Source organism: Macaca nemestrina, chromosome 13 (genome assembly GCF_043159975.1).
Source record: "Macaca nemestrina isolate mMacNem1 chromosome 13, mMacNem.hap1, whole genome shotgun sequence".
In the NCBI taxonomy this organism is placed as follows: Eukaryota; Metazoa; Chordata; class Mammalia; order Primates; family Cercopithecidae; genus Macaca; species Macaca nemestrina.
In genome coordinates, this window is record NC_092137.1 from 20,977,364 (window position 1) to 21,001,763 (window position 24,400).

Here is a 24,400-nt window from a genome sequence, read left to right on the forward strand (position 1 = left end):
CCTCTCCCAATCATACTTTCTTTGCCTTGAATGGATCCTGGCAGAGCTCCAGGGAGACATCTGGGGTCCTTATTGCCATGAAGCCCTTGGGGCTAGGACTTCCTAGCCATTCCTTCTCCACTCCTGGCAGGCTGAGTGAAATAAAGGACCTGTTGTTTCATCTCAAGGCCTACCCAAGAGCCTTGCCTTGCAAAGGCAGACTGTCAGTGAGGAAGACTATGCGGCACATGAAGACACCAGAGGTGTTCCTCAGGATCAAAATATGTACAAGCCTTTGTGAATATTTTTTCCTTCTCACTTGGCAAATACAATTCCTGAGATCAATTACCACATCTTTTAAATTTTTCTCTCATCTTTTTAACTATTCATAAAATATTGAATTATAAAGTATTTAATTATAAAAAAGACAATTACCTCATCTTTTAAAATATTTTTGCAAAATATTTCCCTCCACAGTTTCTCCGTTTCCATTTTTATTCTGTAACTTAAATCACACTATATGTTCTAGAGGTTTTGCTGTGCCCGAACATTTGCGTCAATGCCCTCATTTCACTGTCTTTCAATACAAGTGAGCCACATTGAGTGGTATGATACACAATAAAGACTCCATTTATTTGTTCCTCCTCCCCCAAGTTTAGCAAAATAACTCAGATCCTGATTTTCTTTAACTTGCAAAAAATGCCATCCTTCTGAGTTCAGAGACCTTCAGAGCCCTGGTGCCAGCTTTGGTGCAGGTCCAATTCATATGTATTTCTGCTTGTAGCCTACTGCCTACTGCAGGGCTGGCTCACTGTATGGTTTTATCAATATAGGCAGTTTGAATTTTTTCTGTGCTTTGTGAAAGTTCAATTGGAACAGAAGGATAAATGAAGATTGCTTTTAAAAAATTAGAGGATGATAGTAAGTTCTCCTGGAGCAAGCTTCACGTAGGGGTTCATGACTGTGGTTGATTGCAGCTTTTTCAGTAACTCCATGATGTATATCAAAAATGTGTGGTAGTTTTGAATGGACAGGTCAATCAATCTTTTGGATTCAGCAATAAATTTTTCATAGTAATCAGAGAGTTGGTCTGAAAAATCTTGCAGTTTATATCTGAACTGCTGATGGTAATCAGAAATTATTTCCTTCATCGCAATGGCCTGGCTTTTAATTATTTCCTGAGCAGTGGTAGAAAGCTCTGCAATCTTCTCTTTCCCTTTTCCATCTGGATCAGTAAGGATGCTAAGATATTCCTGAATATTTCTGTGCAGAAATTGCTCAACTTGACTTGAGAGTTGGGAAGTAAAGTCAGAGGCACTGACAATATATTCAGAATGGAAGTCCTTAAGAGCAACTAACAGGTTCTTGATCAGCCTGACTATCTTTTCTTCAAGTTCATAATATTTAACTGTCCAGCCGACTACACTTGGATCAAAATATTCTTCACGAAGGGCCATAATGTATTGATGGATCTGCTGTAACTCTTGAGAAGCTCCCTGAAGCTCGTTTTGAATAAATTCATTGAACTTATGAAGATTAAGGCATAGGTTTTCTTTCAACAATTTAAAAACATATGGGATATAATCATTGAAAATTGTGTTGATCTTATCTTGGATATAATTAATAAGATGAGTAAATTTCATCTCTTTCAGCTCTTTAATGTTACCTTCTATTAGTTGGAAAATGAATTGCAAAATGTCCTGAAGATTACGTAGCACCTCTGTGGTCTTGAGAGACTGAATGTCTTTAAATACCTCTTGGGCTTCTTCTGATAAAACTTTCAACCGTTCCCTACACATTGAGATTACATCTATTAGTTTATGTCTCCTTAACTCAAAAGGAAGTGTAATCACTAGGTCTTGGAAATAGGAAAACAGTATTTCTGAACCATTATGGACTTTCAAACATACCTGGGACAGTACCATACCTACCTCCCTTATGAACATAGTGCAAAGTTCCTCTCCAGTGTATGTCCCAGGCTTCCCCGGGAACTGGAATCTGGGGAAGTTCAGAAAATCAATGAGTGAGTCAATCAGATGCTTGACTTTCGTATGGAATTCTTGAGTAACTCGTACCAAGCCATCAAACACCTTATCCTTGAGTCCCTGGAAACTAGTTTGGCCTTCCTGAGTCAACAGTTCTTGGTACAGATTCTGGGCCTTGTCCTTCCACTTTTGGTAGGTCCCAGTGGTGCCACTGGCTGCTTTCTGGAACCGCAGGTCGATATCATCAATTTGCCTAATGGCCCCTTGATAAACCCATTCAGCATTGTTCTGCAGATTTCTTCTCAGCTTTGAAGACGCTTCTCTCAGGGTGAGCCCTGTGTGTTCCCAGTGGTACTTGTTGACATAATCATAAAGGGCCCCTGTGGCCTTAGGCACGTTGTCTTTCAGAGAGGTTAGCAAGCCAGAAGCTGCCTCCTCTTCCCAATTAACTTTGATCTGAATTTCCTCATCAGATTCCTGGAACCTCAACTCAGTTTTGAATATGGTGAGTTTTTTATCTGGAGAGGACTAAATGTAGGAAAAAAAAAAAAAAAAACATGTTTTCAATTACTCCGATTACATAATATAGTACACTAAAACTTCATTAGCAGTTAAAAATAAAGATCAGAGAATCTTTCATATACTGAAAGGGATTTATCTTTCATATGTCCGTTCGTGTGTTTGTTTTATGGTTAAATAAGTCTACTGTTGTTAATTTCTCTTTATCACATGCCCCAGAAAGGATAAAAAAAAATGCTTAGTGTTTGGCATTTACACTGTGACACTTAACATTAAAACCTTCCTGGGACTGAAAACTGGAAGAGGAGGAGGAGGGGGAAGAGAAAGGAGAGAGAAGAGTCAGGAAATGACAGATAGGGAAAGAAGAAGTAGCAAAAAAGGCAAGTTGGAGCCCACCCTGCAGAGACCCAGAATCCCAATATCAGTACGCATTCTCCAAGCCTATGACAAACTTTTAGTAACAGTAATAGAACCATGTTTAGTCTTCCCCTCCAGTAACGTCACCCTTAATTTGGCCCTGGCAGAGCTTGTAAATGACATGAGAGGAGTTCGATGTATCTCATCTAGCAGTTCTATTGTGGGGAAGAATTTTAAAGTTTTAAATACTTCAGAGACCACCACTCTCTGAAAAACAGACCCTGCATATGGCTGAGCTTTCCTATGATTTAGATGATGAGGTATAACCCTCATCTTTCTGGATTTGTCCAGAATTAATAAATAACAGTGCTGATAGGATGTAATGTGTGCATCTAAAAATTTAAATCAATCAAGGACTCATTGTAATACTTTCTAGAGAATATTTCCTCAGAGAAGAAGTTGCTTACCGCCTGTCTTTCACCTAGTTTGGGGTATCACTGAATGAATATTTGGTCTTGAATTAAATGTATCTGCCCCAATTCTCCACTCTCTCTTGGAGGCGTGTCACTCATTAGGTGGTATTTACCTGAGGGCTGTAGTAGATGTTCCATTTGGAAAAATCCACATCCATGCCCATGGTACCTATGGCTGGGGAGGCTGCTGAGGTGGAGATGCCTTTCTTGTCTTTCTGGTAGCGCAGATGGAGATCAGTGAATGCTGGGCTTTTGATATCGAGGTGCACTTTTCTTTCCCATTCTCTGAAAGCAGAAAAACAGATGAACCATCACGAAAGGGGTATGGAGATGATGAAAATCACAATGAGTTTTCAAAAGGGAGAAAGTTTCAATAAAAGCTCCATACCGAAGTCCTTTGTATTTGCCATCTTCTTCATATTCTGCACTGAAGTCATGGTGTGCAAATGTTCCTTTAGTCTTAGAGGCTAACATATCATCTTCGATTCTGTGTGTTCCCACAACTGTATAGGGGAGATTTTATATTTTATTAGATTCATAACAGTAAAACATAGATGTTTTCATTGTGAAAACTGGGAGAATTTTATCCTACCAGATACTTCACTTATGTTTAAAATATGCAATGTACAGCTCATAGTTGTTTCAAAATAAATTGCTAAAAGACATTGTTAGTCCTAAAATAATTACATAAAAATTAATTTTCTTTAAAGCTGTTTGTCTTGAATGGCACTAGATTTTCTACAGTTTGGTTTTTACATGTAGGGTACACATGTATCTCCTTTCTTAAAATTTTGTGATATTGAGTAATTGTACATCTACTCACAACTAAATACGTAATTATTTACTCATAACTCTCATTGAAAATATGCAGTATCTAGGAGAGGAGGCAGGATATTTCTTACCATTTAGTTTATATTCCAGGAACTGCATGGTTGAGCTGCACGTGGAATCCAGGACTGTTTCGACATGATCTGCTTTGTTTTTCAAACTGGCACCCCAAGTGGCATTATACAGGGGAGAGTCTACCTCAAAGCGTGCAGTCAGTGCTTGAAAGGAAGGAATGAAAATTCCAGCAGGTACAGAGAACTTAATGGAGGGAATCTCAATAGTCTGCTCAGGCATGATGATGGTGGGCAACTCAAAGTCTGCGATCTTGTTGGCTACCACATTTAGATCCAAAACAGCACTGCCAACTGAAACACTTTTTGGAAGCGTGAACTGGGACACATTTAACTGAGATTCAGGCACAGTTATCTCAAAAAAGGGAATCAAGGAGTCTTCTGGTTGAGAATATTTTGTTAACACATCAACTTCAGGGAATTTTACCTCAGGGAGTGCTGGTAGGTTGAGGGCAAATGATGAAGTTCTCAGCTTCTTATAGATTTTTATTTCTCTGAAGTCAAGTTTGTAGGATGGAACCTGAAGATCTGTAAATGGGACATGGAATGTAGGCATGACAAGAACTGAATTTAGATCATTTAGTTTCAGTCCAGGAATAATGAATTCATCAGCCAAAACTTTTACAGGGATGGAGAATGAATAGCCATTGGGGTTTTTGGTGTACACAAAGGCAGTTGAAACACGAAGATGCTGCCTCCTACCAATGCTGGTGGTTACATCCAGCTTTAGGAAGTCCCATAAGCTCTTGCCATAGACTGGTAGGATGATATTTTTGAGGAACCTTAGGTGTCCTTCTAAGGATCCTGCAATGTCAAGGTGTGCCTTTTCTTGGTCATTGGAAAGCTCAACATGGTTCTGGAAAGACCCAGAATGAACCCAGACTTCATTTTTCCATCTGATCTTCTGGTTCTTAGTGTTAGCATTCAGGGCCACTTCCTGGCCAAGGTGGGGGATATCAAGGAAGGAATTGGGCTGACTTGCATGGACCTGAACAAAAGCTGACATTTCCCATGGAGAGAGTTCCAGGGTGGCTTTGCTTGTATGTTCTCCATTTGTGAAAAAGAGGCCCTCTAGCTTTAAGTGGTTTTTCATACTGTGCTCCCAGAGGGAATATATGCGTTGGAGAGTGGCTTCTCCAGCAAAATTTTCTTTTACGTCAAGGTTCCAGATATCATCAATTTTGGAAGTGCCTTGCAGCTTCACTGAAGACCGTGTGCTTTTGGAATTCAAGTAAGTGTTGGCCTCACTGGCAATAGTTCCTGAATAATCCCGTGAAAGAAACGAACCCTTGACATCCCCTTTGGTAGATGACTCAATGGAAAAGTAAGAGGTGAGGCTTTCCAAGATCAGCTTATGGTCAACTGCCCCTTTAGCGGTAGAGTACAGCATTGAAGAATTGAAATCATACTTAAATTCCATGGAGGAAGAGACAGTAGGTTTTGACTTGGTATTTCCATTAAGTTCTTGCTTGAAATTAATTCTCAAAATTGGAATTTGGACTTTTGCGGTTGTTGCCACTGACGCTTCCATATTTTTCTTGGTTAAGCTCACAGTACTGTTATGACTACCCTCCACAAATTTGTTGCTCAGAGACAGAGCTGTGGCTAACTTCAACCCCCTTTTTCTTGTCAATCTTGTGGTGCCCTCTAATTTGTACTGCAGTACATCAATGACAGATGAAGATGAAGAAAGGAGATGAGCAACAATATCTGATTGGTTAAAAACTTCAGCATTGGTATTTAGTGAGATGACACTTGATTTAAAGGAGAAATCAAAGGTAATATTGCCCATGGCAGGAATAAAAATATGGCTTATGGTACACAATTCCTTGAAATCTGGAAGAGAAAGCTTGAGATTTCTAGGGACTTGAAGGACTGGCAGTTCTAAGGATGGCAGGATTAATGTGTATGAAGGCACACGGATGTTAGAACCTAGGATGGTGAAACTAGGCATGCTGACTGCTTTTGGAATCCCATAGCCAAATGCCGACATCTCTACAGTGAATGGAGACACTTCAACATTGACAACTGGAACAGTGTATCCAGGAATTTGAAAGGTCCTGGGGAGCTCGTCATGAGATTTTTCAGCTTTGTACTTATCAAACTTAATTTTTGCATCATTATAGGATTTGGTGACAAAACCTAATGCATTGTTTCTGGCTTTTTCAAAATGCTTGTCAAAGGATTTGATGTTCTGACTGGTAAACTCATAAAGCACAGCCAAAGGATTTGTGATGGAATGCCTATGTGTGTTTTTCTTATACTGAGCTTTTACACTTAAATCAAATGATTGCTTTGTTGTTTTCAAGAATTCCTTCAAGCCTGTTTTTTCCCATAGAGAGAAATCTTTCAGTGGAGGAGTTGTGATTGTTGTGTAAGGCAGAGGCATTTCAGGAATTGTTAAAGGAATGTTTAAGAAATCCAGATTTGCTTCTCCATTTATTCCTATGTGGGCCTCCATAATGTTCTTGTTGTTTCCAGCAGAGAAATTTTGGTTGTACTTATACTGATTGAACCTAGTACTTACTTGCCAACTTGCTTGCTGGGCACTGGGACTCAGAAACAGTGCATAGTTATTCAGGAAGTCTATCTTCCCTGTTAACCTTAATGGAAAACTAACTTTCAAATTCCCTTCATTGTTTGTGGATGTCGTGATCTCAAATGGCTGGGCTGAAAAGAAAAGAGAATTTTTCAAAGTTCCAATAACCTTTCCATTTAAATGAGCATCATGCCTCCCAGTAAACTCTGCCTTCCCTTCTCCAAAAAGTGCCGTGCCTTTAGCAGTTAGAACACTGTGGCCCACATGCTGGGAATCAACTTGTGATTGAATTTCAAGTTTAGAAAAGTTGAGGGAGCCAGATTCATAAACCAAGTTTTGGTTTACTCTTAGGTGCTTGCTATTGATCTTATTGGACAGTCCGAAGGAAGTGAGGGGTCCTTCTATGGTGAAACTAATTTGTGATTCATGTGTTCCCTCATCTGAGAATCTGGGGCAGGCCCATTTCCATGACCCTTTTCCAGAAGAAGTCCATGCTATGTGGCCAGCTTCCAACAGTGTCTTGATCTCATTGCGCAGGTCAGCCTGACTAGAGAAGTCCAGTTTGGGGATGTTCAATTTGTGGAAGTACTTAGTGTTGCTATCCAGGGTAAGCTGATTGTTTATCTTGACAATCACTTCATTACTAAGCTCCAGTGTATTTTTTTCCGTGTGTAAACTTGCCACTGTGTTTGATTTTCCCTCAATAGCATTTCCAAAAAACAGCATTTCACTCCCATGCTCTGTTCTCAGGTACTTGCTGGAGAACTTTACGAACTCCTTCAGAGCCAGCGGATTAATCTTAGGGTTTGAGAGTTGTGCATTTGCTTGAAAATCAAAATTGAGAACTTCTAATTTGGACTCTCCTTTGGCAGTGATGGAAGCTGCAATACCTGCTTCATTTGCTGAAGTGGTTCCATTCCCTATGTCAGCATTTGCATCTAATGTGAAAAGAGGTGATTGGATTTTCAAAATACTATACAGCTTGCCAAAAGTAGGTACTTCAATTGTGTGTGAGATGTGGGGAAGCTGGAATTCTGGCATGTGAAGGTCAGGAACTTGAAAATCATTAAGGTTGAGATTTGGGATTACAAATTCTGGAATTGCGATTTCTGGTAAATGGAAGTCTGGCAGGGTGATTCTCGCTAGAGGAATGTCCTCCACCTTCAGATCCCTGAGATATACTTCTGGAACAGGCCACTGCAGCTCACTGTTCAGCATCTGGTCAATGGTTCTGATGATCTTTACTTTTATTTCTACAAAGTCAATTGTAAAGGAAGGAATGTGGAAGGTGTTAAGGATGGTAAATTCTGGTGTGGAAAACCTGGATGGGATTTTTATATCTTTTAACTCTTTGAAGTTTATCTGAACTGATGGAATCCTCAAATCTGTTAGGGGGACTATGAAATCAGGTGTCTGGAAGGTAGCTTTCTGAAGAGCCTGAAGACTGACTTCGAAGGCAGGCATGGTCCCAAGGATGGTCTTGATTTCAGGAACAGTGAACCCTTGCTCTACCAATGCTTTCACATGTTTAGCCCAATCTTGGATAGAATACTGCTCTGCAAAGTCAGTAACGTTCTTAGCAGCAAGAGTCCACCAATCAGAAATGTAAGTGACAAGTGTGCTATAAACCTGGCCTACCAGAGACAGGTATCGTTGAAGTTCCTGCTCAATGTCCATTTGATATATTCGGTCTCGTGTATCTTCTAGGGTCTCTCGGAATTTGGCCTTCATGTGAGCCAAAGATGCTGAACTTAAAGCATCCTGTAACCAATCGATGATTAAGGTTATTTTGGTGTCCTGTAGGCTTTCCAGATACATTGCGACTGTGGCCTTGGTTTCCTGTAAAAACAGTTTTAATGCTTCAGCTTTTTGTGGTAGTTCCAGAGCCTGAATTTCACCATTGAGTCTCTGAGTCAGCTCACGGATTTTGTTATTGGTTTCATCTACAAACTGGTGGTAATCAAATGACTTTAATTTCTTTATCAACATGTCAAGGAATTTGTTTACATCTTCAATGAATGTTTTAAAAGATAGTTCATCAAGTTGCTTGACAGCATCATCAATAAATCCAACCAATTTCTCAAAGTAATCTTTTATCTTAACTTGTTGTAGGACATTGCTTAGCTTCTGAATAGTCTCCTTCAACTTATACTGGTGGGCCAGCTCTACTAATTTATCCATTAAAACCTGGATTTGTTGGTCTACTTCATACCTCTCAATTAACTCATGGATTTTGGCTCTGAAGGCATTGATTTTCTCAGCTACTTCAAAATCCCCAATAAGATTTATAACGAAGTGTTTGACATACTCAAGAACATCATTTATTCTTTCAAATGAAATTGTAGTTCCCAGTTGATCTAAAAGCACTCTAACATCAATAGCCTCAATGTGTTGTTTTAACTTTCCAGCTAGGTGCTGGATGTCTATATTCTGTATGTGTCTCTTAAGCTGCTGCAGTTTTTCTTGTATCCGGATTCTGATTTGGTACTTAGTATCCACATTTTGAATCCAGGATGCAGTACTACTTTCAATTTTGTTAAAATCTATATTTTCAATAAACAAATGTAGATCATGGATTGTTTTTACTAAATTTACACGGATATGATAGTGCTCATCAAGACTTTTTAATTTTTCAATGATTTGATCAATAATATTAGCAATAGCTATTTTCAAATCATGTAAATCATAATTATCTTTAATATACTGATCAAATTGTATCATATATGTCTGAAGTTGAGATAGTTTTTCATTAAAGTTGATTTTGGCGTCATCTAATGCAATTTGTATATCATTTTCTGTAATTCTATACTTTTTTGTAAGAGCAGTCAGTTTCTCCTTGGCACGTGAAACTTGTCTCTCCCAATTGAATGAATTCAGATAATCATTAGCTTGCTGTGGGAGTTTTCCCAGGGCTGCTCTGTATTTTCTTACAAATTGATCAATATTGATGCGCTTCAGGTGTCTCTGCATGTTTTCCAGTACAACTATAATAGTTCGTTGATTCCTCTCAAAATATTCTTGCAAGGTCTCAAAAAATGGGAGGTTAATGGTGTGAACATCTTGGTTTTTATCATACTTTACAAAAGCAACAATTGTAAATTCTTGGGGCTTTTCAACAGCATCTCTCATCTCTAAAGCATCAATGACATTGACGGGCTCACTGAGTAAAAGTGGCACTTCAATTGGGTAGTCTAGTAGAGTGAGGTCAGCCAGAGCTCGTCCACTAAGCTCCACACCAATTTTGTCTTTAGTGTTGTAAGCATCCAAGTCCTGGCTGTATTCATTGTTGTTAAATTGGGTCTTGAGTTTCCAGGTGCCTGTCTGCTCAGCTGGAGTAAGTAGGGCACTGACTTTGTGTTCAAGAGATGTACTGATGCTTTTCCTAGACATGAGATGATGACTCGTGGAGCCTTTGTAATCATGAGAGAAAGTGAATGCCAGAGGTTCTGCTTTCAACAGGAATTTGCTATACAGCTGCCCAGTATGTTCTCCCCAGAGAACAAGTTTCCCGTTGCCATTTGTATGTGTATCAATGGTCATGGTAAATGGAGCCATTACAGAATGGAAGACATTGCTGAAATGCAATGAGTCTGAATTATAGTTTGTGCTAATGTCAATGGCTGAAGCCAGCCCAGCGATGTCTGTGTTGAGCCGATGGCTAAACTCCACACCCTGAACCTTAGCAACAGTGTCTGCTTTGTAGCTTGCTGATAAGGCAGCAGAAGAGATGGTATAGATGTGTTTTATTTCATTATTTTGGTAGGCTCCTTTTAGATTACCAGCCATATGCAGCTTCAGGGGTTCTAGCCGTAGTTTCCCATTGTTGGTCAGATCCAGAGCATTGTATTTCAGGTCATTGTTTAAAGTCGTTACCAGAGAATAGGGCTGTAGCTGTAAATTAAAAGTTTGCTTATAAAACTTGTCAGAGCTGTAAATGTTGTCAAGTTTTGAAGAGAAGTCCAGTGATAAGCCTGCAATGTTCAGACTGTTTGTGTGGTCAAATTTCATTTCGGCATATGAGCCCATCATGTCATTTGAGAGCTTAAGTCCTTCTTGACTGATCTTGAAGTTGAAAATGTTTTTGCTGTCAACACCCAGAATCATGGCCTGATAAGCACTTCCCAGTGATAGCTCTGTGAGGGCGGCTTTCCCATCTAGACTGAATTTTGCATTGTGTTCCCTGAAGCGGCCATTTGTTGTTAATTTCATAGACGCCCCAGAGAGGCCAATCTCTGCATTCAGCTCATTCTCCAGCACCAGGGGACTATACTTCAAGTTGGTCGTTGCACTGGTAGATACTCCATCTTGGCCAATCCTTAGTGTTGCCTTGTGAGCGCCACTGTTAATTTTGTCAGTGCCCAAGATGTCAGCATTTAACTCAAGACCATGGGAATTTAGTGATCCAGAAAGCAGGCTGAAGAACCTCAATGACTCGTAATCGGCCTGATATTCAGAACGCAGCAGTGCATTTTGCTTAGAGAAGGTCATATCCATCTTGTTAGAAGTGGCAAAGTTCTCATACTTCCCATTGGTGTCAGATTTTAAAGTCAGCTCGTAGTTCTCGTACTTCAGGGAAGCAGTATTTTTAATGATGCCACTTTGCAGATCAGAGGTGGAGATCAGGGAGAGGGTTCCATCTTCATATCTTCCTGTTATCTGGTTGGTGCCTTGGAGGTAGGAGGAGTTAAATCTCAGGTTGGACTCTCCGTTGAGCCGGCCAGTATTAGGATCCCTCTGACAAGACAGGCCATATGTGCCTTTAGCATAGAATGAAGAGACTCTGAACTGCCCATCAATCTTGACTTCTTTGACAAACAAATGCTGTTCCTTTTTTGAGTCCAAATGAACTGAAGCAGACATCTGTGGTCCCCAGGAACTAGATGCATCGAATATTAGTAAACCTTTTGAGACTGGGTTGTTTCCAAGTTTTTCTACATGACTGAATTTGATATTCGAATCTAGAAATTTGTGGCGTAGAGATCCACCACATGATAGTGTGAGCGTATTCTTGTGGTCATATGTTGCTTCTCCAGATCCTAACATAAAAATGAAAAGACATTAGTTAAATTAAGCAATACATTTCCAGAGCAATCTCTGTGTGAAAGTCTTTCAATAATAAAGTCCCATTTTTCTGGGCCAGTTGTGCAATAGACTCCTCCACCTGTAATGCAAACATAAAATCTGATAGCAAAAGGCATTCCTCCAGGAAGCCTTGCCTGACCACCACAGGCTTTGTTTAGGTTCCCTTGCTGAGTGCTTCTACTCTACCTTATACTTATATGCTACACTCTATCATAGCACCTCTCACACTGAATTGTAATTGCTGGCTTATCTACTTTCTGTTACTGCCTACTAGAATATTTAATACATGTGATATGTTTAATAAATATTTCTATTTGTTGAATAAAATAAAAGATTTAAAAGACTTCCAAGTAGCAAGGATGATTATCTGCTAGAAAGCCAAAGTCCTTTCCTCCCTGGAGGAGGCTCTCCTCTTAGAGCCTGCCATGAACTAGCCCTGTGCATCCTTTACCTGAGCATAGCTCACCTTGCACATTGTAGGAAAGCAGGTCAACCACAGAGTCAGCCTTCATGTGGTAACGAGCCTGAAGGCTGAAATGGTCTGTGCTGGTGTTGCCACCAGTGTAGGAGGCGGACCAGTTGTACAAGTTGCTGTAGACATTTGCGGATAGGTCTAGAACACCCAGGAGAGGCACCTGCAGTTGATACAGCTTGGGAATGGTAAAAGTAGGGACTTGGAACTCTCGAGATGGCAGATGGAAATCCACAGACGTGAAGTGGAGGGCTGGTGTCCTAACAGTCTCTAACATCTTTAGATCTCTGGAGGATTTGCCACCAAAAGGCAAAGGAATCTCAACTTTCAGACTGTTCTTGTTCAAGGTATATTTGACCCGGCCATCGCTGAAATGAACAACAAAGACAACATCCCCACAGTCAGACATCAGTCATTCAAAGTTCTCTGCCTCTGACCTTCCCAGCAATATTGTACCTGCCTCATTCCCGAAGCCACTCTGCGCTTTTCCTTGTGCTACTCCTATGCCTGGACCCCTTTTCTTTTACCTCCACCTATCAAACACTCAAATCCTTACAAAGCTCTTCTAAGAGCCACTCATTATCATTACCATCCCACCTAAGTCATAGCCAATTTGCCTCATTCTTACAGTTACATAGTTCCTTGCACCTTTCTCAAAGAGCATGTCATAATTTTGCTTATATAATTAATTATTTGTCATTTGTTGGTGTCTACATGGTATCTTTCTGAGAGAAAGGACTGTATCTTATCCAATTTCTATCTTCTCACTGTACCTAGTCTAGCATTTTGCCCATAGGGGATACTTGATACAAACTTGCTAAACTGAATTGAGGCAACTTGATTTGTGGAAAGAACATAGGTGTGGAAGTCAGTAAGCCTGGGTTAAAGTATTTTCTCAGAATGCTGCCTCCATTTAGTGCTCAATGGTTGGTCTGACTCTCTGTAACTTAACAGTAAGCATGTAGTCAATAATGCCTCTAGCCATTCTGAATTCTTCACAGTCAGAGGGAGAATTTGCTTATAATAGAAGAAAGCTGAATGACCTTCCAATTCAGGTTGTACTGATAAAATATCTTAGGATGAAAGTACCAGAATCCCCCAATTACTTTCTTAGATTCTTCCTGACAGGGTTGGCATTCTCATGTTTACTAATGCAAAAATGCCACAGTGTTTGCACTAGTTATTAATCTCCTTAAAATGCTTAAATTATTTCCCTTAAAAATTTAAATTAAAAAAATATCCAAATCATGCTATGTAAAATCTTTCATTTACTTTGCACGGTTCAAGAAGCTTTGCCGGTTTCTTCTTTTACCTTTTTAAGAAGAGGTTTTCTGGGATGTGGAAGTCTGGCAATCCCATGTTCTGGAGGTTCAACTCCTTCAGGCTATTGAGGTGGTCTTGCAAAGTCTGGGTATAAGGAAGACTCCCAGACGCCTTTTGAAGCCATGAGTTCATTGCCTACAAAATGACAGGAGATTTTTAAGGTAATGGGCATGGATGAGCCTCAAAGAGCAATGAACATTAGGCACAAATCCAGATTTGACAAGTTAATTATTTAGCAGGACAATGCACTGAATGTTAAAAATAAATAACAGAAAACTATGAATCTTCGTTGACAGTCACTGATCACTGCCCATATTTATAAAAGGAACGTCTAACATAGTCAGCCTCCTAGCTAGTGTCCTGAAGCTTCCTTTGATACCACTAGGCAAAGAACTGTTCTGCTTAGTAGCATCTCTTTGATATGTATCATATTCAGCTTTGTGTAACTGGATAACTACACATGTGTGAAAGTTTTTTTTTTTTCCCAAGAATTCCCTGGGGGGTAGGAAGCATGCCTTATACATCTTTGGATACCTTCCTGCACCTAGCTCAGAGTTGAGGATGTAATCAGCACTTATACCCATGTATTTATTGACTGGCAGACTCATACTTACAACTATTAATTTGGAACCCACGTGCCGGAAAGTCATGTCTGTTTGAGGGACTCTGTGATCCAGGAGTCTATCAGCATACATATGTAAGCTTCTAGGATACTCAGAGAGATCCACAGGGAAATTGGAAGTCATTTTTTTGGTATCTACATTGGTGCCTGTGTTCCATTCAAATTCAATCTTCTCTTCATCTGAAAATACATAGGAAATAGTTGTGAGTGGTACTAGGTCAGCCTGTAACCACAGGTCTCAACAGCTGCATTACTTTGGAAGTGCTCACACAGGGGAAGAGACACGTACCGTAATGCCACGCCACCCTCTTGGAAACTGTGGAGCCATAAGCTGTAGCAGATGAGTCCATTTGGAGGAGCAGTTTGGCAGGTGACCAGTGGGCGATGATCTCACTTCTGGCTTCTGCTTGCAAACGGGGTACGGAAATAACACCTTTGATTTTTCCTTCTTCCTTTGTGTCACAACTATGGTAAAGAAAATCAGTTGGCACCAGTGATTTTGTCCTTTCAAAGGAGATATGCAGGATTAAACAGAAGTTCCATTTGCGGTGATCAAAACCAGATACAAGGATGGTTCAGAGAAACAGTCACAGATCAAATTCATTAACTTCTGAAGCCAACATTCAGCACAAATTAAGGACTTTGCAAGCAGGTTTAGGAGAAAGAGAAGCTTTTTGAAAACTGTTTGAATCCTGTTCTGCTATTTACTAGCTCTATGACTTTGGTCAAATGATTTAAACCCTCTGAGCTACCATTTCCTTATCCATGAAACAGGTAAACTCACACTGACCTCGCAGTTTATTGTGAGGACTGAGATACTTTCTTTAAAGCACCCAGCACTGTGCTTGATACCTGAATAGTAAGTGCCTGATAAATGGTAGGAAAATCCAACTGGACATGCGCAGAGGCTTAAAATGTTGAGGGCTCGGCCGGGTGCAGTGGCTCACGCCTGTAATCCCAGCACTTTGGGAGGCCAAGGCGGGTGGATCACGAGGTCAGGAGATGGATACCATCCTGGCCAATATGGTGAAACCCAGTCTACACTAAAAATACAAAAATTAGCTGGGTGTGGTGGCACACACTTGTAGTTCCAGCTCCTTGGGAGGCTGAGGCAGGAGAATCACTTGAACTCAGGAGGCAGAGCTTGCAGTGAGCCGAGATTGTGCCACTGCACTCCAGCCTGGTGACAGAGTGAGACTCCGTCTCAAAAAAAAAAAGAAAAAAAAAAAAAAAAGGAAAATGTTAAGGGCTCTATCTGCCACTCTGAGTACACTGGGGTGAACATGAACATGGCTTGGTCAGGTATAAAGTAGAAGAGGAATAATGAAAAGAACCACCCAGGCCTGCAGTGCAGGTCAGATGACCCTCAGCCTTCCTTACCTTAGGTGGCCCATGAGGGTGACCTCAGTAATTTTCTTGTTCTGAATGTCCAGGGTGAGTCTGTAAGACTTTCTGCCCTCAGTAGATTCATCATTAACTCTGAGGATTGTTCCAAAGTCAACATCAAAATCCGGAATTTGGACTTCACTGGACAAGGTCATACTCTGCCGATTATATTTGAATGTCATGGTAGCCTCAGTCTGCTTTACACCTGGACAAGTGTATAAGAGAATCAAGAGATGTATGGTAGGAAGCTATGTTTTGGAAGGAAAGAGAGGAAAAAGCAGAGAGACTCCAAGGAATTAATGTACTTAAACAAAAACACAATTCAGGATTTTACTGAAAATTTTAAACTCAGTGGTATTCATGTATACAAGTCTTTATGGATCGCCTATTATGAGCCTATTATGTGCTGGACACTGCTCTTGGCACTGGGGAGTCCTTGCTTTCATGGGGCTTACCTTCTAGTGGGGGAGGTGTGCAGGCAATAAACAAGTAACTTGCTCATGTCAGATGGTAATGAATGTTATGAAGAAGAGTAAAACTGGATACAAGGATAAAAGAAAGGGATAGAAGAAGTGTTATTTCATACTTGGTGGTCAGAGAAGTTCTCTCTGATAAGGGCACATGTGGGCAGAGATCAGAATGAAGAGAGGTTGGAGCTATGCTGAGTTCTGGGAGGAGCACATTCCAGGCAGAGGGCCAGGAATACAAAGGCCCTGAAATGGGGAGCACTTAGCTTGTTTGTGGAACAGCAAAGGCTCACAGTCCTTCTGGGCCAGGAAGACACGACATCTCTATATTACTTTCCATCCAAGATGCCTTTCCTGGTTCCTTGCTGCCCTTGCCCTGGGCTCCATCTGCCCGACTCCCCCTTTCTTTGTAACAAGATTCCCAGGCATCCTTCGATCCATAGGCTCGTCCATTTTATATCCTTTGTAAAACAATGTTTACCAAACACTATTTCCCCAGCATGCCCTGCTCCCCCAGTACTTTCTCTCATGGGATTTTCTTCCTAGTTTAATTTTGTGATATGCTATCCCTATATAAAATTTTTTCCAAAGTGAACACCTAATTTTGCCCCATTCCCTAAAACCTGCTCCTCCAGTTGCCCTTTCCATCTCCATAAATGGAAGCTCTGTTTTCCAGTTGCCCAGGCCAAAAACCTTAGGTTTGTCCTCATTCCCCTTTTCCTCTTACACTCAACATCTACTGTATCAGCAAATCTTGTCAGCCTAATCTTCAAAATATGGCCAGAATGCAACCCCTTCTCATATCTCCTCTGCCATTGCCCTAATCCAAAACAGCACTGATTCCTGCCTGGATTATTGTGATAACCTACATAGTAGTTTCTCTGCCCTTGTCTCCCCATAGTCTTTTCTCAACATAAACATAAATCAAATCATGAGGGCTCCCCAGTGGCTTTCATTTAATTCACAGGAAGAAGCCGAAGTTCTTACCATGGCCTATGAGATCATCCTTCCTTCACCTCTCCATATCTCTCTGTCCTCATCTTCTACCTCTTTTCTCCCTGGTCTTTCTGCTCAAGCCATACTGGCTTCCTTCCTTTCTTTGAAACATGGCAGCAATATGTCAGCCTCAGGGCCTTTGCACCTACTGGTCCCTCTGCCTGTAACAGTCTTACCACACTGCTTCTCCCCTTATCTCTGTTAGGTCTCCTTATACTCACTTTACCAGGGAGACTTTCCCTTATTATTCCAAATGCACTGCTTTCCCTGCCCTTCTTCCTCCCTCTTACTCCTAGCCTTCCCTAGACCAGTCTATGCTCTGTTTTCCTCCCCAGTACTGATCTGACACTCCAAATATTAACTTGTTTGGTTGTTCACTGTAACTTCCACGAAGGCAGAGACTCCATTGTTCACTGTTCTAGCCCCAGGTCTTAAAATAGGCCTGCCACTTATTGGGTACTCAGTTAATATTTGTTAAATAGGTTAAATTACATGTGTTCTCCTCATGAATTCTGAACCTGAGACTGCGAGCAGAGATGAAGCAGCTGTGTTTTGAATACTCACCTTCTGCTTGAGTTACAAACTTCAGGGTGTCCACCAAGGCTCTGTCCTCTCTCTGGAGCTCATAGGTTGCACTGACAGAATACTGCTCAACTTCTCCTGTAGGCCTCAGTTCCAGCTCTAATCTGAAGATGTTACAATGAAGACAGCGCATAATGTTAGAGCTTTCAAGGATGGAGATAATGTCCCCAAAACAATTCAGCCTCAAATGCAACAAAAATATGGTCCGTATTTTAACATTGTCTCTTGCCCTTAACTAAGATGATCTTTTTGATCCCTCAGTCCTACAAGAACCCAAGGCAAGGGCAGACACCAGGATTCCCAAGACTTTGGACAAGCAGAGCAGGAGTTGGCTGGTTGTTTCAGCAAAGCTGAGAACAAGCACTGGAACTTGGGGGCTGAAGACAGGGAGCCACCTAAGTATGGTGAAGGCTTCAAGCACATTGATGGGCTCCAGGAAGTTCATAGCAATGGGTCTGGAGGCTCAGAAACATGGACACTGAATTAGGAGCAAATTGGGATCTGTGCTGTGATCCTGTCCTGTGTATAAGAAAGCAAAATGGGACACCCAACGTGTTGGCCAGAGGACCCTGCTTTAAATACCCAAAGATGGTGCAAACCCAGAAGGCTAGTGACAGGGGCTTACAACACAGAGCATTTTTTTCCTATGCCATGCTAGGTGACCATGATGTAAAAGGTGAGAAAATGCATCTCTAACCTGGTGTCCCCGGTCAGCGGATAGTAGGGGGCGGAGTCTGTGGAACTGGCATTGGAGTAAGCGCTTGAGGTGCAGTAATTCAGGCCAGTAAAGAGTTGCTTGCAAACTGACAAGGACTGCCTGTTCTCGATGAGAGGTGGGATCACCTCCGTTTTGGTGGTAGAGACCAAATGTAACGTGTTGCTGGTGAAGAACAAAAATACCTGAGTTATTGCTAAGTCATGAATCAAAATGAATATCATAAATTCTCAGGGTGTAAATACCCCCTTATCCTTGTCTTCCCTCAGTCCACACCTATCTCTAACTATTTGATTTACTGAGAAACAAATAATATTAGAAAGAACATCAACATGACAAGCCATGAGAGTGACTGTGGAGCTTCCAGCTGAGTTCTTTCCATGTTTCCCGTAATCCCCACAACAGTAGGCTTATGGTTCTCATTTTACAGAAGCAGAGGCTCAGAGATGTTAAATAGCTGATCACTGGGGCTGAATTTCAGTGTGCCACTTCCTTCCTATGATGCAAGGCAAGAGAAACTGTCTCTTTCATATGAAATCCCCTACTCTCTACCTGCTTACTTCCACCTGCATTAAGCACACTCAAGTCTCCTCCCCTGTGCCCCTCGCCTATGCTCCTTTCTTTCTTTTCTTGCTTTCTCTTGGCTTCCTCACCATCAAGAGTTGTCTGCCTTTGCAGTCTCCACTTCCTCCCAACGTGCTGCACTAACTGTGCTCTGATTGCTCATTCCATCTTCTGAAAATGCTTTCATCAATGTCTCTAATGCCCTCCTTGCTCCTACATCCAATGGGCATATTTAGGTTTTATCTTCCTTGACCTCCCAGAAGCCTTCAGTAGAGTTGCACACTCATGACCAGACTAAGACCCTGGAGCCTCTCACATCTGAAGAGATGATGGCACCTTCCTTCCAAGTGTGTACTTAAAAACTTAGTACATGTAAGAAAGTTCAACCTTGGCCTGGTTTTTTCTAAGGATGCTTTCTTTGAAATAGCACATTTTCCTACAAGTATTGCTTCTCCAAGTTGGGGGTGCCATAAGACCAAGCTTTGCTGATGTGCTGGAGTCCTAATGCCAGCTTTTGCCTACCCATGGGGTGATCTCCCCTATGGCTGCTCTATGGCTTCTGCGACCTTTTGTGGCTTTGGTTCTCCTTCTTCTTCTCTGGTCACTTCTTCTAACTCATTGCTGGTTATTCCTCTTCTTCCTTTACATGTTTTCGTCTTCTCCATATTTCTGTCCTCATCTCTCATGTCTCACTCTACACCAGTTGCTGTTTAACCACAACAACCTCTGTATACTAATGATTCCCAAATCCAAATGTGGAGCCCAAGCCACTTTACTGGGCTCAGATCCACAGGTCTATTTGCCACTAGATTTCTAAACTGGTTGTTTCATAGGACATCAAATGCAGCACATCCAAAACTGAATTTGTCACCTTCCTTAAAACAAGAAACTCTCCCACTGTAGTTCTTATTTAAGTGAAGGGTGCCTCCTTCCTCTTTTCTTCTTTCTTTTTCCCTGTCCCATACCCAATTAATCACCCAGTACTTATGATTCTGCCTCTTAGAAAGTTCTAGAATCTGCTTACTCCTTTCTATACCTGGCTTTCCTCCATTGCAGGCCATTATCAGCTCTTAGCCACACAGGATCGTAAGAGATGCCCAATGGTCTCTTCGTGTCCAGCTGTGCCTCCTTCCCACCCATTTTCCACACTAGAGTCAGAGTATTTCTTCTAAAACATCACCCCTATCTTATTTCTGCTCCCCTCTTCAACTCCTGTGCCTTCAAAAGAGTCCAAACTCCTTAGGATGGCTTCCATGGTTGGGAATGCTCTCTCCCCTGCCTACCTCTCCCCGTCATCTCTCACTTACGTTCCCTGAGCACCTTACCATTCTGCACTTCTTCCAGTTCCTTGAACCATATGCCTTTACCTTCAGGCCATTACCTGCTTTTCCTTTTGCCTGGAACACTCACTCCTTTCTCCTTTGCCTAAATGACTCTGACACAGTCCTCAGTTATCAGGTCAAGTACACTTACTTCAGAATGCATTCCTTGACTAGCACAGGCTACATGATATACAATTTCATGGTATTCTAATACTTTCTATAACTTAGCCCTTACTTTATGATTACTGCTTGCTTTATTGTGTGTCTCCCTTATAAAATGTAAGCATTCAAAGGTCAGGGACCTTGTATGTCTCACTCAACACATGTGGCACATATTAAGCAATTAAATATACTATATTTGGCTTCTGTGAGACAGGGTCTTGCTCTGTCACCCAAGCTGGAGTGCAGTGGTGCAAGCATGGTTCACTGAAGGCTTGAACTCCTGGGCTCAATCGATCCTCCCATCTCAGTTTTCTGAGTAGCTGGAACTACAGGCATGCGCCACCATGTCTAGCTAATTTTGTTTTTTTTTTTTTTTTTGTAGAGATGAGGTTTTGCCATGTTACCCAGGCTGCTCTCTGAACACCTGGGCTCAAGCGATCCATCCACCTGGGGCTCCCAAAGTGCTGGGATTACAGACATGAACCACCGGGCTGGCCAATTAAGTATTATTTTTGAATGAACATATGAATGTGTCTAAAATATGAAAACTAAGGTAAATCAATGGTTGAGGGTGCCACTTAAAATGAAACTCTCCATAAGAGTCTGTATCCCATTATCACGAGGTTAGGAGTTTCATGCTTTACCTACTGAGCTAGCTACCTCAAATCAATATGTTCTTAGGTATTTTTTGGGGTGAAAAACAATTCATTTCCCAAAGATGATCTCCAGAGCTACTGTTTCTTCATTCTCAAAACAAATAGATAACAAAAAATCACAACTTAATAAAAACTAATTAAGCAGTAGGTCTTAATAAGTCTCAAAGCAGAAAGATAAAGGACAATTTAGTAAAATGTGGAAAGTAGAAGAAAAGTAATTATGTAGTTATGTAGTAAGTCTAGGCTAGAATTAAAATAGGTAACCCGGAATCTTTCCTCTCTATTTCTCTCCCACTTCCTCAGGACCTGAATAATCTCAATCAACTGTTTAGCCTGGCGAAATCCTGCAGATACATTCTCTGTTCTCTCTTTCAAACTGGCTAGGCAGACTTGGCTAAAAGAATTACCTGCCACTTAACAGCTTGACTGGTTTCTTTGGGGAAGGAATGATAAACTTCAACTGCCCAGCTTTTAGGGCAACACGAGCCTCCAGGCCTGACTCGTGGAAGAAGTTGGTGTTCATCTGGACCCCGCTCCTAGCGAAGTCTGGAATGATGATGCCCATATTTGTCACAAACTCCACAGACACGGAGGGTTTTGCCACCAGTTCGGCCTGCATCTATAAGTCAGAAAGCAACCCATTCAGATTCATTAAATACTTCAGTCCCCTGTCAGTCAGATCAACCACCTTTCTCACCTCCAGGCAAACACTTCCTGGATAACACACCTTTGGAAACATTACTGGGATTTGTTTGGAAGAAGGAAAGCAAGTTCTCATTTCTCTAGAGTTGGACTACACTACCCAGAACTAGAAAGTACCTGAGTTAACATTAGGCAAAATCAGTTTAAAAAGATGATAGGAATACTCATTTATTGAGAGAACTGAGTTCTTGTCTTGTGGCTGTACCACTACTGGAGATGGTGAGGTGGTGCATTTTGGTGGAAGCTTAAAGTTTTTCATAAAAAATAATAAGATGATTACAATGATGATGCATTTTGTCTTGAACTGAAAACGCATTTTAAAATGTGTTTTAACAAGAAACCCACCCTGGAAGAAAATAATAACCTGAGAAATCAAAAGGCAAACAGAATCTTACATTGGCTACTTCCAGTTTCACTCCAGCCTTGATTCCAGGAGCGGTGACTCCAGATGAAGATATTTGCAACTGTAATCCAGCTCCAGTGGGGAGTTCAAAGGCATTCTCTATGAAGATGTAGTGAAGAAAAAAGTCGTTCTTTGAGCCCTTCCTGATGACCTCTCCAATCTATAGACCAACAGGGGAGAGCAAATAAAAGTAAGTCTTTTTAAAGTCAGTTTTGTTAAATGCAACCTTCCATACATTGGAGAGTAATTCCTCTTTATCTAGAAAGGAAGGATTAGCATATTTTGATGAGCTGAATAGTTTGATAAATAAAGATCAAACTGATGTTTTTACCATTTTCAGTGAATCAGGATAGAAGAAAATTCACTAGATAGATATCATGTCATTTTCAACTGGATTCAGAAGGCTCTTAAGAATATTGCTGGGCCTCAGAGCTTTATGGACTTTAAGTATCATATATGCCATGGCTTAATTCTGGTGTTCTGGAGTCTGACTGTAAGTGAAGGTGTACTTGAAATATATTATATTATGATAAAATCATTTTTAAAAATATCAGTTTGCATTGGGTTTTATTTTTTAAATAATATTTCCATAAAATAGCTTGAGACCTGTTTTCTTAAAGTCAACATTTTTTTATCAAGCCATAGGAATACATTTATATATTTCCTTTTATTAATAAATTAATAATAAAAATTATAGCATATTTAGATAGTGAATTATAGTTTGCCAAATACTTTTTTTTATAATCATCATATCATTTCAATATTAAAAGGACCTTCAGGCCGGGTGCAGTGGCTCATGCCTGTTAGCCCAGCACTTTGGGAGGCCCAGGCTGGCGGATCACTTGAGGTCAGGAGTGCGAAACCAGCCTGGCCTACATGGTGAAACTTTGTCTCTACTAAAAGTACACAGATTAGCCGGGCATGCTGGCGCGTGTCTGTAGTCCCAGCTACTTGGGAGGCTGAGGCAGGAGAATTGCTTGAACCCGGGAGGCAGAGTTGCAGTGAGCCGAGACTGCACCACTGCACTCCAGCCTGGGAGCAAGACTCCATCTCAAAAAATTAAAAAAATAAAAATAAAAATAAAAGGACCTTCAGCAAAGGTAGAGGAAGGTATACCGAACGTTGTTTTCCAGATGAATAAATTAATGCTCTTAAAAATATAGCTAACATTATGAATAGCTTAATTTCTAAATGTTAACAGCTCCTTGTGATCCAAGAGTCATCTCAGTGAAATTCAAGGCAAACCTGCATCTTTGAAGAAAGTACAAGCATCTTTTCTGTCTTGTGCAGTTGTGATCATAAGGGCATCTGGGCGATCTAAAAAAACCAATGTCTGGTCTCATGGCTGACTTACCATCTGAGGGATCCCCTGCAGAGTGCGGGCACCCGTCAGGAGCAGTTTTCCAAGGAGCTGGAGGTCATGGAGCCTGGCAAAGCCAAGCTCCTCTCCCAAGATGCGGAGGTAGGCTCTGGCTTCCGGGACTTCTTTGGATTTCAAATCTTCAATCAGCTTCTGAACAGTGAACATCATTCCATTTACCATGTCCTGAGAGTTTAGTAATAAAATGGCCAGTGAGATGTCAGCAATGTCAAACACCTTTTAGTTCCCAATGTGGGATCTGTCTGCTGCAGCCAGGATGGGCCTAAAAAAATGCTTCAGGTGAGGAACAGGGAGACACTGAAGTCCAGGCTAATTTCTCTAAACAGAGATGAAAGAACTAAGGTCTTGTCAGGGATAGTGGCACTCTTAAAGCTATTCTTAATTTAAAAATCTGTAGACATAGTAAGATGTGGTGGGTTGAGGGGAGGGGTCCCTGCTCTCCAGTATGCCAGGATCCTCAAGATTAGAAGATCCTCTGTCTCCCACCCATTCCCTGCTTAGCCTTCTCTTCTTTGACCAGTGAAGACTACAAAGTGTTTCTTAAGAAAATGTAGCTGCTATGTAAATTTACCAAAAGTTTGAAAAACACTTGATCCTAGACAAGTTCTTCTTAGAGAGAAGAAGAATCTCAGAGATGGATGCCCAGGCATTGGGGGGAAAAAATGTGAAATTGACAGACTCAAAGCAGATCAAAGACCCTTGGCCTCAAGTGGGGGTCAGGAAATCAGAAGATGGAACTGGTGCTCAACAGTGAGCTTGGAGGGGTAAATTACTGCCTTGCTCTGCAAACTTGAATGTGCATACAAGTCACATG

The 24,400-nt window shown here is 41.1% G+C and overlaps 1 protein-coding gene across 1 annotated transcript in view; it reads right to left on the bottom strand.

Annotated features, from left to right (window-relative positions):
* Positions 1–456: 456 nt before the first annotated feature.
* The window catches only part of LOC105479859 (apolipoprotein B), a 42,120-nt gene continuing 18,176 nt past the window's right edge, over positions 457–24,400 (bottom strand). The window contains exons 16-29 of the mRNA XM_011738185.3: positions 23,560–23,751; positions 22,198–22,365; positions 21,508–21,719; positions 18,379–18,561; positions 17,664–17,785; positions 15,631–15,841; positions 14,540–14,715; positions 14,243–14,430; positions 13,618–13,763; positions 12,300–12,673; positions 4,216–11,787; positions 3,702–3,816; positions 3,427–3,598; positions 457–2,492 (exon numbers count right to left, since the gene is read on the bottom strand). Coding sequence (XP_011736487.2) covers positions 888–2,492; positions 3,427–3,598; positions 3,702–3,816; positions 4,216–11,787; positions 12,300–12,673; positions 13,618–13,763; positions 14,243–14,430; positions 14,540–14,715; positions 15,631–15,841; positions 17,664–17,785; positions 18,379–18,561; positions 21,508–21,719; positions 22,198–22,365; positions 23,560–23,751 — 11,436 coding nt within the window. The 3' untranslated portion in view covers positions 457–887. The remainder of the gene's footprint in view (positions 2,493–3,426; positions 3,599–3,701; positions 3,817–4,215; positions 11,788–12,299; positions 12,674–13,617; positions 13,764–14,242; positions 14,431–14,539; positions 14,716–15,630; positions 15,842–17,663; positions 17,786–18,378; positions 18,562–21,507; positions 21,720–22,197; positions 22,366–23,559; positions 23,752–24,400) is intronic.